Source organism: Sphaerodactylus townsendi, linkage group LG04, assembly GCF_021028975.2.
Source record: "Sphaerodactylus townsendi isolate TG3544 linkage group LG04, MPM_Stown_v2.3, whole genome shotgun sequence".
NCBI lineage: Eukaryota > Metazoa > Chordata > Lepidosauria > Squamata > Sphaerodactylidae > Sphaerodactylus > Sphaerodactylus townsendi.
The window spans coordinates 35,506,793-35,526,153 of NC_059428.1; the positions used below are offsets into that span (position 1 = coordinate 35,506,793).

Below are 19,361 nucleotides of genomic sequence, written 5' to 3' on the forward strand. Positions count from 1 at the left end.
TATGGGAGAATGGATAAAAAAAGATTCAAAACGCTAGGATAGATAGCACTTCAGCCACTTAGTTTGAAGAACAATAGCATAAGAAAAAAACAGATTGACAAAGCAAGGACATTTGGTGGCACAAGGAGGGAAAGACATCTGGGCATGAAATAGCAGCAGGACTTTGAGGTGGATTGCTTGAACAGGGCATATGTTTAGGATAGCAGGAGGCAAGCAGAGGAAAACTTCAACAGAGAATTTAGCACCGCAGGGCAGGTTATGGGATGAGAAAGGAAGGCAAAGTCCCAACCCATATCCTTCAGGATATGTGTGTAACCTTAGTGATTACAACTTGTGGGTAATCCAAAGGGCCAAGATAAGAGTTGTCAACTCTGGGTTGGGAAGTACTGGGATAATTTGGGGGATGGAGCTGAGAAGGGCGGATTTGGGGAGAGGTGGGACTTCAATGGGGTATAATGCCATAAAATCGAGATTCCAACGAAGCCATTTTCTCCAGGTGAACTGATCTGTCACCTGGAGATTAGCTGTAATAGCGAGAGATCTCTAGCTACCACCCGGAGCCTCTCTCCCCACTCCCAAGGAATAATGTGCTCTTTTGCATCCTTATTTTCTTAAAAAAACACTACCTGCCTTGTGATAGTGAAACCAATAGAGCGTGGAGACTGAAATAACAAAAGCAACTACAACAAACATTTAAAAATCATGGCTTTTTTGATATAAGATGTTTGGATGGGGCAATAATACAGAGATTTTCCGGGGGGTGGGGCTGGCTCCCAGGAATATGAACACAGGGTTACTGTTAGTCACAAAAATTATTACAATGAAATTCACATTATGTAAGAGAGCTACAATTAGAACTTGCTAAGAAATAGGGAGAAATCAGATTGGGGCAATAACATAGGAGAACAGGGGAGAGGTGAGCTCTGGAGAGGCGTCATAGCCTTCACTCGCATCCCAAAGGCCGTTTCCGCACGGCCCATTTATGACGGCCTGGGGGCGCCAAAAAAGCAATTTCAGGCCGCTGGCAGCCAAGATAGCCGCTGCTGCAATGCAGCAGCAGCTTACCTGACTTTTTTTCCTTTCCTGTGGGCGCAAGGCCGGGCTTCTAAACAACAACCCCAAAGGGTTGTTGTTGGGAGGGAGTCTTTCCCCGCGATGCCGTGCGAATCAGCCGGAAGACGCCAGTTCGTTTCGCCACCACTGCATTTAATGCCATGGCGCTGTATTCCCGCCACACTGTCCTCCCGGCCTCCAGGGGTCGGAGGGCAGCTGCATGGGCTGGCGACGCCGCAGGCTTACCACGCAGGAGGACAAATCGAGTGGGGCGGAGGCAGAGGCGTTCCCGCGAGCCTGCCTGCCTGTCGGGCACCTTCCGCCTCCCTGCCGCCGATGCTGTATTTAACGGCTTGCGCTTCCACCGCACTCTTGGCAGCTGCATGCCATGAGGCCGCGGTATGAAAACGGCCTAAGAGTTTTTGGAGGGAGGTATTTTCTAATATGCCAGTTTCTTTGTGTGGGGGGAGACATTCGTTTTTCCTTATTAGTTGAATTGTTACCGGGGAGATTAAATAACTAATAGAAGAGGCAAGGGTTAAACCCACTCTCTTGTGCTCTTCCCCTGTGGCTGGTTTTAACACTATGGCCCCTTCTGCACATGCAGAATAATGCACTTTCAATCCACTTCCAATGCACTTTGCAGTTGGATTTTATTGTGAGTAATAGCCAAATCCACTTGCAAACAATTGTAAAAGTGGATTGAAAGTGCATTATTCTGCATGTGCGGAAGGGGCTTATGTAATACACTGGGAGACTTGAGCACCATTCTTCCATGTACACAATGCATGTGAGTCCTGAGAGTAAAGGTGCTCATGGGGGAATCTCATATATTTCTCTTTGCTTTCTCCCTTCCTTGTAGCATGCATTCTCTGAAAGAAATATAGTCTGTTCAGCTTCCTTGGCCTCAGACCTTTGGGGACCTGTGGGCATTGTCCTTGAAGTCACAGGAACTAAAACATCCCTACTCAGACCTGTTCATTTACAGGTTAGACAGGCTTTGTTTTTCATTTACCCTAGAATCACAATGGAAGTTTGCTCAGACATGCTGTTGTCCCCAGCACAAGATGTGCCTGATTCCAGCATTGCTTGGTTGTTTGCCAAGCACAAAACAGAATACCATACAAAGTAATGACTCTAGTCAGTAAGCTTCAGATAAATTAGAACTGGCGTACTTATCAGCCCCTACCAGCATGGTGCTGGTAGGGGCTGATGGGAATTGTAGTTCCTGAACATCTGGAGAGCCGCAGGTTCCCTACCCCTGCTCTAGGTTATTGGTAAGATATCAAGATAGAATGTAAAAGAATATATTACCCATCCCCAGATCTCTCTAGTCTAGTCTATAAAGTTCCATTTCTTGCTGTATACCAGGGGTGTCCAAGTCTGGCCCTCCAGATGTTCAGAGACTACGATTCCTATCAGCCCCTGCCAGCATAGCCAATTTGCCACGCTAGCAGGGGCTGATGGAAATCATTGTCCAGCATGGCAACTGACTATGCTGGCAGGGGCTGATAGGAATCGTAGTCTCTGAACATCTGGAGGAATGGACTTGGACATCCCTGCTGTAGACAGTCACAGAGAATTAAGAATTGTGGTATAATAACTGATCATAAAGCAGAGCTCACGAGAGCCTGGGACACAGCATATCGGTTAAGTTTAAATATTTTTAAAAGCACATGGAAAGGACACTGTTTTCTTCCCCAAATGGGCGCCTTATGGTTGTGCACAAGCCTCATCAGACCAATGCTCTTTCGATCTGGGTCTCCAACCATTCGGAGCCCATGGGCACCTTTGAAATTCTGACACAGGGTGAGAGGTACAACTATAAAATGGCTGCTTTAGGAGGTGGAGCCACACAAAGAAAATTCCTAAGCGCAAGGGAGAAGAGATGTAATTAATGTTAGAATATTTGGCATTCCTAGTGATTCTTTCAGTAAGTCCTTGCAGGAGTAAGATAGCTGCTTTTACTTAATTGTTTCTGTTAATGCAGGGCAGGTGAACTGTTAATAGGTTAATTGGGGGTCACCCTTTTTTTATATATAATGATGTAGTTTCGTATGCTTCTTACTCCTCCCTTTTTTACCCCTTTACCACCTTCTTCTTCTGCTGCTCGTTTCTTCATATGCTGTGCTGTTGATGCTGTTTTGCTGTTTGTTGCTATGTAAGCTTGTTTGCTTACTTGTACATTTTTGCACACGATTATTTTTTGTCTTCCTCTTTTTGTTGTATATATTTTATAGCTTAACTTCTTATGAATCCTAATAAAGGATTCCTTTCAAAACTCTGTTGTGTTTTTACTCTGCTAAGAACTGGGTAATTTCCATTCTTCTATCAATTAAAATACAGTGGGATAGTGAAGTGAGATAATACAAAAAAAACATTGTGATGGCAGCTACCATTGAAAAAAATGTAATCTTAATTTGCCGAACCAATCAGAAGCCCTGCTACACAACAGCCCCCTTGGCCACACCCACTTTCTAAAAACATTAGGTGGGTGGAATGGTGCCCATAAAAACCACATTTGACCAAATGCTATAAGCTGTCTGCCAAAACCTACCTAGAACCCAATGAAGTAGATTCCCATTCCATAGATCTCAGCACTGTACAAAACAGACACTGCCCCCAAAAACACACGGGGGAAAAGCAAACTGATCTAAGTCTGCTGGTTCTCCATAAGTCAACTCAAAGTGCCAAAGTTGATATTAGGGTACCACATAGGGACTGGTTAGCACTGATTAAAGAAGCTAAACTTCCATAATACAATTAAGCCACATCCTTTAGTAACTTTATATTTTACCTTGGCTGGTGAAGCTATAGTTTCATTAAGTTGAAGCAATCATATATTTCAACTTTACTTTCATCTATACCTGCATATCACAGTCTGAAGGAATCAGTTTTAACCATAGGGATACCAATAGAAGATCCTAGCAAGTACAGCAGGACCAGCACTGAACTACTTGCTTTGGTTACCAAACTCCCTGGATGAAAGGGTATGAGTAAAGATTGTGATTGGCAGGAGAACAGGTCAGCCAGCTACTGTGTTTTGATGGGTGATGAGCCACACAACAAACACGCCTCTCATGTTCCCAGCATTCTCATCAGCGTTAAAATTGCAATATAATTACTCAGACCCTTTCCGCATGGGCTAATAAACCTGGGTGAGAGGCAGGTTACATGAACCTGTCCTTGCCCTGGGCCATTCACATAGTTGGCTGTCCCGTGGACAGCCAGTCATGCGAATGGGGTGTGTGCCTTCACACTGAGGCACATGCCGTTTTGGGTCCCTGCCTCCCTGCGTAGCACAACTTTGAAGGGGGGCAGAACCACCCCCAGGGCCATGTTATGGCCCTTTCCCCTACATGGCTGTGCAGGTGGGAGCCAGGGGCTGCGATTCTCTAGTTTGATCGCAGCCCCCGAACACACCTCACAGCCATGGACGTTTGCTCAGCCGAGGCTGTGAGTTGCGTTAAAATAAAAGAATAGCTGAAAATGTGATTCTCAAAAAATCCACCCTGGGGCCAATAGCACAGGTGAGTGGCGAGTTAGACCCATGTAAGGGGCGGGAACCATGCGAAATTCCCACCCAACATGTGTTTTATCCCGCCCTTCATCCCCGTATATTGACCCAGATGGAAAGAGCCTCAGTGCTACCTTTCCACTGCACAGGACTGGCTTGTCTTTTATATTAAGCTATGATCATTAATCTCGTCTTCTTTGTGCTGCTGGGAAGACTACAGTGGCTCATGCGACCAGACTGTTAGGTTGTTTCCATTCTTGCTTATGTTTGCTTTGAGCCAGAAGTGAGTTATGAAAAAGAGTCAGTCTTTCTATTGGTGTGGGAATCAGATGGTTTAGCAATTGTATCAAAACAAGTCAAGAAAGGGCAGGACAACAGGATGCAACAGATATGAAGCCTAACTTGTTCAAAAACAGATGGAATATCACTTTTAATACAAATACCTTCAGTTTTCACACCTGTCTTTTTTTACTGCTTTACTCTTTAACTTCCTCTGTTGAGACTGTAAACTTCCAAGAAAAGAGAAGTCGCCTGTTGCAAAGCGTCCCCAGCAGCACCAATCCAATCTGCCACTTTTGCCTTCCGCCACTTCTTTTGTTTCTGTGCAACCTCCCTTTGGGGAGGTATCCTGCTGTTTTTTTAAAAAAATGGTGCCAACTTGAGTCTATCAATGATGCAAGAGGTCACATCAATTTCACAGATCTACTACATTATTGATAAGACATGCAGTGGGATATTTAGCCCTTCTGATCCTGGTTGAAAGAGCTATTGTGTTGGTAAAGGCAGGGAGGAGCTGGAAAACTGGAAAACATATAGCACATCCTAATTCCTTTTGCCTTTCCTGCAAAGAAAAGGAAAAATTGCACTTTGCCGTGTTTCAGGAACCATGGCACTCCTGATCCGAGAGCACAATGACTTTCTAAGTGGCCAAAATGAGAATCCAACCTGAATATGCGCTTAATGCGAGGCAGACCACAAGTGCATAAAAGTCTGATTCAAACCTGATGCTGGCTAAGAAAAAAGGTCCTTGCCTGTGGAGCTTTGCACCTGCACAGTGTCTCATTTATACCAAGTTGCTACCTGCACAATGCAGTAGGTAGGCACAGCTGCTTTACATGGGTGGCAGCCCAGTTTGCATATTAGGGGCGGCGACAAGCACTGCTTTCCACCGGAAAGAGAGCTTTTGATTTTTGCCAGCATTAGCTTATTGAAAATTGCCAAGCCTAAGTTTTCACACTAAGGGTGTCAGGAGTGCCCGTAACCACCCTCCTTGGATTCAACGAGCTATTCATCCTCTGCTCTCAGGGCAAGTTGCTGAGACTTCAAGCAGCCCATTGAGAACCATCCAACTACAGTCAAAGCAAATCCAAAGCTTCTTAGCGCTGACAAGATGAAACAGTCTGCTGACATTAAATGGCCATGCAGTAAACATGCCCTGAGACATTAAATGGCCATGCAGTAACATGCCCTGAGTCCATTTCATTTCCTTTCAACCACACCTATATTGTCCCAGTGAATTCCATATAGCTTTTTAACTATTTCACATTGGTTGACAACAAATCCATGAGATGTGAGCCTCTTGTGTACTGTTGCTTACATTATAAAATTGGGAAAATGTGACAGCATCAAATTCACTCTGTTCGCTCTGCTTTGGCGGGGAGAAGGTGGGTTAGAAATATGATTAAATAAATAATCGCACACTTGCTCCGAAATATATTTAGCATCTCAAATTATTCTCCATGCTTCTTTGTTACAACAGATCTCTCTGTCTCTATAAGCAATTGTGATTTGCTAGATGCACTTTAACTAGCAAGAACGTCACTCATACAGACAGACAAGGATGAATTTATAACAGTATTAACAGGGTCAGCCACCTAATACATGCTGTGACCTTCTCTTTCAGCAGCTATGACAGTTTTGTTGTTGTGAAACTATTCTACTGCTCCAGTGGGAAACTTAATGACAGGTGGTCATTATTCACTACAGTTGCTGCTGATTTTTTCTCTTATTTTTGAGCCCACAAGTTACAGTGAAGCCAGCATCTGAGGCTGTTCTTCACCACCCACAAATTCTGAAGACTCTCCATTTTAAGCAGGCACACGCGTGCACACACATACGAAGTTTGAGCTTGCGGGAGCTCAGAGTCCTGTGTGGTGCTGAATGTTTTTAACAGCTTTGAAAGGTTCTTAGCTGCGTTCTATGGATAGAGGAGCAATTCACACACAGTACATTATTATATAAATAAAACAACAGCTGTCACTTTGTAGGAAGAGTTGGTAATGGACATAGAAACGCTCAAATATTTTAGAAAACAGCAACCATCTATCTGGGATGGGGAGTATATTTTCTGGGGCAATATGCTATTGTATATTAAGCCTGAAATGTTTATGTGTTTAAATTTTTCTACCCAGCTTTTCTACCCAACAGAGGTCTTAAAGCAGCTTACAATATAATTCCCCCTTTCTCTTCTTTATCCAAACAAAAAATTTGTGAAGTAGATGAGGCTGAGAAAACATAATTGGTCCAGGGTCACCCAGAAAGCTTTTTTGGCAGAGTAGAATCTCCCAGATGACACTCCATTACACAGCCCCAATGCATTTGTTGCTCCGGTGTAAGCTTCTCATGCATACTAGAAGAAGAGTTTGGATTTATACCCTGCTTTTCTCAACTGTAGGAGACTCTGAGTGGCTTACAAACTCCTTCCCTTCCACTTCCCACAACAGATACCTTGTGAGGGAGATGGGGCTGAGAGAGTTCTGAGAACACTGTGACGACTAGCCCAAGATCAGCTAGCAGACTTCATGTGGAAGAGTGGGGAAACAAACCTGGTTCACCAGATTAGAGTCTGCTGCTGTTAACCATTACACCAAGCTGGCTCTCTACCCAGCAAGTAAGCTCTATTAAATGTTGAGGGACTTGTTTCCACATCAGTTCATGTAAGTTCAGACCACACAGGCTGCCTTCATTAGACAAATCGATTTTCAGTCACCTATTTAGTACAGATGGGTTTCAGAAGTAAACTACTCTTTGTTTCTACTTGGACCTAAAATATACCACTGACTTACAGAATGAGTAAAAGGTGTGTGTGAGGGGGGAGAGATAGATAGTTCTGGGCTTGTCAACAGAATATTGTTCAAAAATCAGTCCTACCCCTTTCAAAAAATGTCGCTGCAAAGAGAAAAATTGAAACAGTTCTTTCGACATTACAAGCAGTTAACCAGGGAGGAACGGAGGAGGGGTGCGTATAATCACTTTTCTGTCAGCTTTACCAAGCAAGGAAAGTCTCTTTCTGTTTGTGCTTGTTCATAAAAGAGATGAGGGGGAACGAGAGCTCTCATTGTCTCACAACACATCTCCCAAGTGTTTTAACTTAGTATTATCACTAAGCAACATCTCTTGCAAGAAACAATAAAGGCAGAGAGTATAATCCTACACACAGCTATGCTATTTGAAGTCGTGTTGAATTCCCTGAGATAGAAGCGGCTTAGCTGAGTACAGGATTGCAACCAAGAAAAGAAAGAAGCATGAAGAAAGAACCGGGGGGGGGGGGGGGGGGTTGCAGGGAAACTTCATATGCACCAGTTGCTAGTGCCTTATGCACCAGTTGCTAGTGCTAGTGCCTTACCTTACAGCTGTTTTTTAAAGTGAACAAAAATTAGAAACAAAGTCACAATACAGTGACCCAGGAAACTTACCTTCTGCCTTCTTTGCTCTTCTGCTGACCCAAACACACCTGCAGTGCTCAACAAATTCCCCTCAATCGCTCTTTAAAAGAGCCCCAGGCATCTAAGAACAGTGGTGCATGATTGGTAGGGGGCCTATCACATGAGAAAGCTTCGCATCTGGTCAGACCTGTTCTTCAGTTGTGATGGGACCAGTGGGTGTCTCTGGTTGTAAGATTCTCTGATTATATTGGAATGTTGTTCTATGCAAAGCCATTCACTAAACTCTGTTGTTGCAGTTCTGTCAAATGTGGATGGGTGACTCATGTATATAGGATCTTTGAATAGGCAAATTAAAGAAAAAGTTCTATAGATCACATAAATCTTAAGGATTGTAATGACTACCAAGCATATTCAAGGAAAACAGTACTCCCTGGAGAAGAAAAGGAAATTTTATCCTTCTCCCTGTAGAAGAGAAGGAAATTTTATCCTTGCCCAGTATAGACTAACTGGGCGCAGCTTTTCAAGGGTCTTTCCTATAAACTTCAGACTCTTTTAACGAGGGATTCCAGTATTTGAGCCCAAGATCTTCAGTGTGTGTAATAAGCTCTGTACCAGTTAGGACAGTGATGGGGAACCTTTTCGAGACCGAGTGCCCAAATTGCAACCCAAAATCCACTTATTTATCGCAAAGTGCTAACATGGCAATTTAACCTGAATACTGAGGTTTTAGTTTAGAAAACCAATTGGCTCTGAGGCGCACGTTACTAGGGAGTAAGCTTGGTGAAGCAACCATGCAACGCTTCGAATGGGTGAATCACAACCCTAGGAGGGTTTTCTCAGAAGCAAGCCCCATTGCCAGCAACCGTGCTTACTCTCAGGTAAAGGATCGTGCCCAGGCTACCCTACGTATGTGTGTGTGGGGGGGATGATCCCCCACATGATGGACTCTGTGCACGTGTGCCCACAGAAAGGGCTCTGAGTGCCACCTCTGGCACCCGTGCCATAGGTTTGCCACTGCTGACTTAGGAATTACAAATATATTGACATTTAACTGCTAAATATAAACATCATTGATTCCCAACATGGTACACACTAATGGGGGCACCCACTTGTTTCTTTCCCAAAGCAAATAGCCACTACCAGTCCAATCCTTCTTTCACCTTGCTGGTGAAAAAAAAAAGGCATAACCTTTGTGTCCCCAAAGAACACTAATTCAGAAATAGCCTCTATTATAGGAAAATTTTTAACTTGAAACATATCAATGTTTTGTGATTGGCTTAAGTACCTGATGACAGCCATTTTGTGGTAACACCCAGTCTCCATTCTCAAAATTCTAAAAAACAAACAAAGCAGGCACACCAAGGCTGAGAAGCACTGGTCTCTGCTGTCACAACATGGAAATGACCTGTATTGTACAGAGGTGTAGCTGGAGAAAACTGAGCCCGAGGCAGACTCTGCATTTTCCACACACCCCCATGAGCACCCGCCCTGCCCCCACACACCCCTTGCCCCACTTACCTGGTGGGGCGGGGAGAGTCACTTGGGGAGGGTCTTGGGGAGAATCACTCGGGGAGAGCTGGCTGTGCCACAGCCACTCCCTCTGGCTGGCCGAGCAGCCGTGGCCAGCTCTCATGGCTGGCTCTTGCTCAGCTGGACAGAGGCGATGGCTGCATCATGAGAGGACTGCCCAGGCAGCACCAGGTGCTGCCTGGGCAATCCTCTCATGCCCCGGCAAGGTCATCTGCTGCCCGAGGGTTGGGCTGACAACCTGGCTGTGGCGTGGAGCAGCCATGCGCCACCTGGGCAGACCTTGGTCCACCCCTTGGGCAGCAGCTGATGGGCTGAGAGGCCTGCCTGCATGGTGCTTGGCTGCTCCATGCTGCGGCCGGGTCAGCTGCTGCTCGAGGGGTGGGCCGAGGCCTGCCTCTTGGCCTGAAGTGACTCAATGGCATCTGCACGGGGCATTTTCCCCTGGATGTCCCCATTGCAGCTACCCCACTGGTATTGTATTGATAGTTAATACTTTTGTTAGTGCAACCTGTTATATGACTTCTGAGTAGTTGTTATGGATCTAGGAGGGATCTAGGATTGCTAACTTTTTGCCTTCAGCAACATGCCTTGAACAGCAGCTTGGTGAGCAGATCTGGCAGGCAGGAGAGCTCCCCTCCATGCCTTGAAAAACATTGTCTTGTGATTTCCAGATCGCTTACGGACTTAGAGAGAAGCCAGGCTGCCAGTAGGCAACACAAGCAGTATTGGAATCTGGACATACTCCATTTAAAGGCAATTTTTCCAGTGATTTAAAAGTAAAGGTTTTTTTTAAAAAAAATTTCTAGAAGGCTTCAACTATTCTTAACCGGTGTGTGACAGGCAGAAGTTCATCTGGTGCAGGCTTTCCCAACGTGGAGGAACAGCCACGGGAACACTTGTGTCTGCCAGTTTGAAAACCAGCAGATTTCTTTCCCACCTCCTCCTCATGTACCAATGCAAAGAAAGGTCACTGCCTGCACTCTGGAGATTCAGCAAACTCAGAGATGACTCCTCATCATTTTCCTAGGACTCCCAGTGAGGAGTGTTCAAAAATTATCCTACTGTTTTTAGTAAAATCACAGAAGAGGGTTTGAAAGGATATTTTATCTGTGACTTTATCCTTCCACGAGGAACATGAGCTGGGGAGGGACTTGCTAATATTTTAGCACCTGCATTAGCTCCAACCTATAATTGTCAAAAAACAGATGGTTCATCTCCTTCTAATTGTGACCCCAATCTGCTATTTAAGACCACTTTGCTTACCCATTGGAAGGACCAATGTAAGCTTCTTGTACTTACATTCTCCCTCCTTCAGATTTCCTTTCTTTGGTAACAGAAGGAAGAAAAGGGAGGTGGGGTAATTTTACCAGATTTCATTAGAGAGACAAATCAAATGACCATATCTGTATGATAAAAGTGATACCACAAAATAGACTTTTGTCTATGATTTTGGGTGTTGAAGGAATCTTGCAAATGCCATGATATGTGTCAGAATTGTGACTTTCCAGTAATTAGTTGTGACTGCATGTATGTGAAAGCATTGAAAAGATTGCTTCAGCTCAATCAAATCCGCTGAGGAAAAGCAACTGTCTGTGGCATGCAACATGTAAAAATGGTCCTGTGAACTGACCAAATGACTTCCAACATGTGCATCTTTTAGTGTCTCCAAATGATCAGAAGAAAAACGAGCTTCATCTCCTCATGTGTTTTTAACAAGGTCTCAATTCTGCAAGTAATCAGAGTGAAGGTTTCTATGGCATCATAAAGATAAGTGTCATTGTTTACTGTTGTCCCCATACTTAGGCCCAGGAGCAGGATTTGACATCTGCCAACCCCTGCAGCATACATGGACACTGTCAGATGGACACTCAGATGATTCACGAGGTCTAAACATTGTTTCACTACATGATATCCATGTATGAAATCACCGTATGCCAAGAAACACACAAATATCAGATGACCAGTACTGTTTGGCAGCGCTTGACAGCTGTCTGATATGTAGTGATTCCATTGCAGTATCTCAAAGAGATTGGGAAAAACTTTGTTATTGAATTTTTCCTTTCTAGGAATAGTTTCAGATGGTTGCCATGTTGGTCTATACTAGAACAGCTAGATTTGAGTCCAATAGCTCCTTAGAGACCAACAAGATTCTCAGGGTATAAACTTTGGAGAGTCCAATCTCCCTCTCAAAATACATGCCCCCAAATAGAGTTGCCAACCTCCAGGTGGGGCCTGAAGATCTCCTTATATTACAATCGATCTCCAGAAGACAGGTCAGTTCCCTTGGAGCAAATGGCTGCTCTGGAGGGTCAACTCCATGGCAATGCACTTTAGTGAGGTCCCTCCCCTCCACAAGCCCCACCTTCTTCAGGCTCCGCCCCCAAAATCTCCAGATATTTCCCAACCCAGAACTGGTAACCCTACCTGAAAACCTAGCTTGGCTAGATGAAAGCCCTTCTGTCTGGGACCTATGCTTTCTATGAACTTGCTAAAGACAGGGAGGAGGGCAGCAAGAAATGCTATTCAGAATTTCCTGTAGTGTACAGAGTACTGTAGAGAAATGGAAATTAGGTAAACATTCAAGATATTCTGCCAAAGACAGTGGGTAAAAACATAAGGCACATCCACAAAATGTGCCTTTGCCCCCAGAGCTAAACCAAGGCTACCACATGCTGTTGTGTGACTTTAAAAATAAAATGAAATGCAGTCTCTATGGCAGTACTGCTGAGGGGCAAATTGACACAGTGTAGAGGCCTTTTTAATCCTTTTCTTCTTGGGCCATTTTTTGCCTTTTGGATGAGGCAGGAAAATATATTTCAGAGAAGGGGTAAAAAAAAATAACTGTCATGATAGCACCCCCTCCTTTAAAAAGTGCTAACACAAAAAAAATACTGTCACAGAAATACTACAGGAACAGAGAAATTAATCCTACTAGTGGAGCTGGAATATCAGCAGGAAAGCAAAGCTCAAAATACCCACAGTTGGAATTGTTTAAAATGGTTGTGGTGGGGATTAGGTTTTTTTTCCCTAAACAGACAGGCTCATTCCGCACATGCAGAATAATGCACTTTCAAACTGCTTTCAATGCTCTTTGAAGCTGTGCGGAATGGCAAAATCCACTTGCAAACAGTTGTGAAAGTGGTTTGAAAATGCATTATTTTGCGTGTGCGGAAGGGGCCACAGTTAACTATTCCCCACTTTAGGGTTCAGCAGCTGAAGGCTGTTGGACCTGGTCCATTGAGAAGTACTTCTTGCCCTTCTCCTGCTAACAGAAGTGATCTGGAGCAATAGAACTTGCTGGCAAATCAGCTGAATGGGTTTGCCAACCTCCAGGTAGGGCATAGAGATCTCCTTCAACTACAACTCAGGCCCCTTCCGCACATACAGAATAATGTACTTTCAGTGCACTTTGAAGCTGGATTTTACTGTGTGGAATAAAAGAATCCACTTTCAAACAATTGTGAAAGTGGACTGAAAGTGCATTATTCTGCATGTGCGGAAGGGGCCTGAGATTTGTTCACATGGAGAAAATAGGTACTTTGGAGGATGGGCTGTGGGGCATAAGATCCTGCAGAGGGCTCTTCCTGCACCAAACCTGTGGTCCTCAGGGTCTACCCCCACAATCTCAAAATATTTCCCTATCAGGAATTGGCAACCCTACAGCTGAGTTGGCAGCCTACCATCCCTTATACCAGGGATGCCAGCCTCCAGGAGGGCTCTGGGGATCCCCCAGAATTACAGCTCATCTCTAAGCTACAGAGATCAGTCCTCTCTGGGAAAAATGGATGCATTAGAGGGTGAACTCTGTGGCATTGAACTCAGCTTTTGTCTCTGTCCTCCAAAGGCTTCAAATCTCTTAAGAGTTTCCCAACCTGGATCTGGCAATTCTACCCCCACATTCTCCACTGGTGGCCAGAGGACACCTAGCAACCCTCCCTCTTCAAAGTGCCTTTTTAAGAAAGCAGATTGCCCATGAGTCTGGTCATGGGTGGCCACTAGACCAATCTTATGTTTAAAACCACAGAATTTCCCATCCTGTCATGCAGTATCTCTGGTTGCATTCAGCTTCTTTCCAAAATAGGGAACCCCTTGCTTTCTAGGACTAGGCACCATGAGCCAAAGGGTGTGATTTCAGAAAGCTATTAAACAAAAGGCCAACAGTACAATGAATGGGAGATCAACAATCTCAAAAACACAACTCACCTAGTCATCTGATCAGCGGCAAGGTTTTAGGGGTTGTGGCTACAAAGAGAGGCACTCCAGTTGTTTTGGAGTGTTGGTTGCCAGTATATCAATATTGCTAAGGTTTTAGACAGGTTTTTAGATAAAATCCCCTGCTTAAACACAGCAGGGTGTGGAGAATGGAATGGAATTTGCTTCTTTCCTGCCAGTATTGTTTGGCAAGAAGCGGATTTCTGCCAAACTAGCTTAGCAAGCGAACAACCTGATGGCTTGATTGGATAGGAAACAATGAGTTGGGTTTGGACAGAGAAGTGTTGAGTTGTGTGCTTACAAGAATGCATTGTGTCATGGCGCTAGTCCACTTGAAGCACATTTGGTAAAGTAGGCTCTGAAAGCTAATGACAAGTCAACCAAGTAAGAAAGACGGGTTCCCCCCTTTTTCCAAGCATGATTCACTGAGAAATTCTCCTCTACATTTCCAGTGATGTGAATGGGAGGTGTGTATAAGTGATCTCACACAGATGCTTTGTTTCAGCAGTAGAATGGTGTCGTCTGTCTTAGTGACACAACTGAACATCAAAGATTAGTACTTAGTACAGGGTACAACCTTTACAACATTAAAAAGACAAAAAATTAAATTAAAATATTAAAATTTGTCACTGACAAAATAGTTTCAAAACCAATGAAATCTGGAGAAAAATTCAATCACTAAAACCCACTAGAACATCTGAAAACCATAATAATCATGTAACAGAACAATATACACTTTTTGAGATCCCACTGGGGACAAAATCAAGACATAAATAAAGTGAATAAATACATAAATAACAACTAATACATCTATCACAAATAAAAATATCCAAATGCAATGAAAACAGAGGATCAATAAATGTTGCAGAAGAGCCCAGGCTAAAACCATCTCTGTTGGTTTTAGCCTTCTTCTAAGACCTTATGGAAAAGAATGGTCTTGACCACAGGTGTCAAACTCGTGGTCCTCCAGATGTTATGGACCACAGTTCCCAGGGGATGATGGGAACTGTAGTCCATAACATCTGGAGGGCCGCGAGTTTGACACCTATGGTCTTGACTCACTTCTAAAACCTTCCCAAAAGTGGGAGCTGATTGGCCTCTACATGAAGACAAGGAATGCAAAAGATTGGGGGCTACCACTGAGAAGTTGTTGGGTGTGTATTAGCAGAGTAGAACAGAACAGACAGATTCTCAGTTGCTTTTTATATATGAGTTTACTAACTATAAAGGGAGGGTTACATGGAGATAAAATAAGAAATCCTTTCTTTCCTGTTACACATCTACATTACTGTACATTTGGTTACATCTCTCGGTACCTATCTGCTGTCTCGTGCTCACGGTCGTGGTGGTGATGGTGGTGACGTTGTGCCTGCTCAAACAAAGAAACAGAGTTAACTTTATAATTTCAGATGTAGGTGCTCACTGACATATAAGCAATGGCTATCTGAATAACCAATAGCTAATAGGTAGACCGGGTCATAAACAGTGACTTCAGCAACTTGTTTACATACAAACAGTTAACCCTTTTATAACTGAGTTGTGACAGACACTTGCAAAATCCCAACAGAAGTCTCTCTCCTACCCCTTGTGCCTCTCCAACCTCACCCAATGGAAAGGTGAGACCCAGATACACCTGTAGAAGGTCTCAGACTATTGATGAGCTTGCATGGACATAGGAGTTCCTGAGATGTCCTGGGCCAAAGACATTTGAAGCTTTAAGGGTCCAGCGACACATAACAAAGTCCTTGTGTTTTCTGGAGACCTTTGCATGACACGTGCAATGATAGTTTTCTGCCTTACAGACACATACCAGTTCTTTTCTGGTTGCAATGCCAGCAGGTAAAGAGAAATAGCTTTACCCTCTTCCACCCTGCTGTTTTGCATCCTGAAACAGTCTCAGGGCACCACTATTATTATGAAACTTACATGCAGCCAACTAAGTTAGGTGATTTTTACAGTGGGGCAAATAGCAGCTCAGTGGGGCTGTTTGAGAATGAGAGAATTGCAGGGGAGGCTAAAGCTACTTCTCTCATTCTGTGGTGCCTGCATCATTTAAAGGTCACCATGTTCTTCTGTAGAGATGTCAGTTCCACCCACCCTGTTTTATGGGGATGAAGGAGAGGTGTGGTCAAAGCCACAGTGACTTCAGCAGCTCTTTCTCAGTACTCTCCAGTCCCTGATCTACCATTAGTGTTAGTGTGAGAACACTAGCTGCTATCGAAGGAGAAAAAGATGATAGACTCCAATAGGATATACAAATACCTTGAATCATTACAGTCAAAAGGCTCCCGGGACAGACTGAATCTCCCCTTCCTGGTTCTGCTTTGCTTTTCTGGAAACATTTCCATTTACTTCTTGGGAAACAAAGAACAGGGATTCTTCTCTGCTCCTGGCTCACAGGGAGGCTGTCTGCGGTTTACTTTATGCACACAGCCACTTCATTTGAGATTCCTTTTGAAGAAGAAGAAGAAGAGTTTGGATTTATATCCCCCCTTTCTCTCCTGCAGGAGACTCAAAGGGGTTTACAATCTCCTTGCCCTTCCCCCCTCACAACAAACACCCTGTGAGGTGGGTGGGGCTGAGAGAGCTCAGAAGAACTGTGACTAGCCCAAGGTCACCCAGCTGGCGTGTGTGGGAGTGTACAGGCTAATCTGAATTCCCCAGATAAGCCTCCACAGCTCAGGCAGCAGAGCTGGGAATCAAACCCCGTTCCTCCAGATTAGATACATGAGCTCTTAACCTCCTACGCCACTGCTGCTCCTTTTGTCTGGTGAATTTGAACAACATCCCTGTGTACCAGTCAATGGGCTTCCTTCTCCCCCTATATCTATCCAGAGAGGCTCAGTTCCAGGTTTTGATGCCCCCTAGTCTTATTAAAAGTGCTGAAAATAACATGTGATATGCACAAAAACAAGCTGTGAAACTTAGTAAATACTAAAAAAATTAATAAGTGTCCAGTAGGGATGCCTGCCTCCAGGCTGAATTTAGGAATTCCCCCAAATTATAGCTCATCTCCAGACAATAGAAAACAATTGCTCTGTGGAAAACTGCTGTTTTGGACTTTGCTGAGCTCCCTATCTTCCCCAGGCTCCTTCCCAAATCTCCAGAAATTCCCAAACCTGGACCTGGTTACATCCCCTGCCGGTGGTTGGGGGGATTGGCAACTGTAGTGTCCAAATTTGAGGCCCCCATTGAGCTTGAGGCCAAGCCATAAGGCCCGCCCGCCTCCTTTGATTGGCCCCATCTTCCCACTCACTTTCCCCCAGAATATTTCTTTTGGAGCGCTTTATGTGATACCCACCCCCCTTGTTCTGGCTGCTTTCCCCTCTTCCATTCCTTCTCTTTCTACCCCAAACAATGTAGTGCTCTGACTTTTGGTTGGTTTTGCAGATGTCAAAGCAGCCAGCCTTCCTGACTGATAATCAGTGCTTGAAGAATAAAGGCCCCATGGCCTTCAGTTTTTAATGAGAGGAGACACTGAAATCCGTCGCTTCCCTATGTCACACTGGCAAAAACTGGGGAAGATTTCTAAGATGTCTGTAAAACCTGTTCTGAAAAGTCATGTTATACAGGAGGCCAAATGTGCCCTACCCATGCACCCTGCCCCCCCCACTCCCCATCTGTGTTTGCTTTTCCTGCTGTCAGGTCCCACGAAAATATACAAGATAGGTGGAAAGATGCATGAATGGCAACCATGCTATAAATTTTGACCCAGGGATCTTTGGATTAAGAAGTCAGGCCTCACCCTATGACTAGTGCTCAGTCTTCCTGTGCTGTGCACACTTAGTCACACACTCAGATTATCTCATATGGTTGAGGAATGAAGTCTTATACCAAGCTAAACCACTGATAGTCCCTAGATTCTCTGGCAGAATATATATTTTTTAACGTGTTAACTTGAGATCGTTTAACTGGGATTGAATATGGGGCTATCGGTATGTTTTACTACTAAACTAGGGCACCTCTCCACAGCCACAGACTGGATACCAAGTTTTTTTTTCCAGTATAAAACTGGAAAGGTAGAAAACACTGTATTAGAGAACCCAGTCATAATACGAAAGTTGGGATGGCTTTGAAAAAGCTGTACGAGTAAGTTGAATATGGATCAGCCCAGCCCTGTGTGTGAATGCACTAAAAGGAGCTCTTCCAAACAGAAAGGAAAACTTGCATTTATTTCAAGTAACTTTGGATCTCAGGCATTGTTCTAGGTCAGTGGTTCTCACCCTTCCTAATGCAGCGACACTTTAATCCAGTTCCTCATGTTGTGGTGACGCTCAACCATAAAATTATGTGTGTCTTGGTTCCTAAGACCATCGGAAATATGTGTTTTCCGATGGTCTTAGGCAACCCCTGTGAAAGGGTCGTTCGACCCCCAAAGGGGTCACGACCCACAGGTTGAGAACCACTGTTCTAGGTGAAATGTAGATAGATAGAAATCCTAGTCTAAAGAGATAACTTTCTCTATCACAAGTGGGCATTCTAACACGCTGTCACGTGTGCGCAAGTGTGATTTGCTTCTGTGGGAAAGCCCCAGCAGGAGTAGGTAGCCATTACCATTGTGCTTGCTACAAAGGAGAAGAAGAAAGAAAATAGCTGCAGGGTGAAGGAGTTGGTGGTGGGTGGGCAGAACCTAGACATGGAGAGCAAACAATAGAACAGGTTAAAAAAAATAGCACCCTTCCCCACATTGTCCATACACGCAGAAGTCGCTTATTCCAACAAAAGCAGACCTTATGGCCATAGGGAAAATTAGCAAAAAACCAGTGTCACTTAGAAGACTAAGCTTCCATATAATTCAGGCACTAAATAAGAAAAGAACCCACTGAAATAATCTTATAAGTTTGATAGTCTTCACAGGTGCTGCAGAACTTTTTTTTTTTACACATGGTGCTGTGGAAGGCTTACCTTGATTATCCGCTGTACAGCAAACCGATCCCATCTCCTTATCTGTGTTACACATTTGTACGTATCTCGGATGGGTAACGGCTCTGATAGCGGCAGAGATAATAAATGATGTGATACACTGCAAGGACCAGATACAATATAGATCTTTCTGAGTACACAGAAGAGGTGAAAGAGATAAGAAAATTGAGGGGGGTGAGAGAGAGAAAGAGAGAGACGCACGCAGCAGATAGAGGAGACTTGAAATCCTTTTTACGGGCAATTTCAACTAATGCGCTCCGCTTCCCGACAGTGAGTGAGTGAACTTGGCACTGTACTTCCATGACATTGGGAGACAACTAACCGGAGCTGAAGACTTGATATTTATATTACAGCTGTAGCAGCCTGTTATTTTTCCACCGGTGCTTTCAAACAGCTTTGAAATGAGAGTCATGGTGATTAATCAGCCCTTCCTTTGTGGCTGCATAACAACTCCTGAATAC

General features: G+C 44.2%; 1 protein-coding gene across 4 annotated transcripts in view; it reads right to left on the reverse strand.

The window, feature by feature from the left end:
* The window catches only part of UPK1B (uroplakin 1B), a 35,335-nt gene extending 21,286 nt beyond the window's left edge, over positions 1–14,049 (reverse strand). Inside the window, exon 1 of one of the 4 annotated variants that reach the window (XM_048495679.1) lies at positions 13,969–14,049. Coding sequence is in view for 1 of the 4 variants with exons in the window: in XM_048495676.1 (XP_048351633.1) it covers positions 13,969–13,976 (8 nt within the window). In the remaining 3 variants the exon portion in view is untranslated. Of the gene's footprint in view, positions 1–8,265; positions 8,430–13,968 lie in introns of those variants that run through there. The other 3 variants (XM_048495676.1, XM_048495678.1, XM_048495677.1) reach the window with 3 other exon arrangements.
* Positions 14,050–19,361: the final 5,312 nt, after the last annotated feature.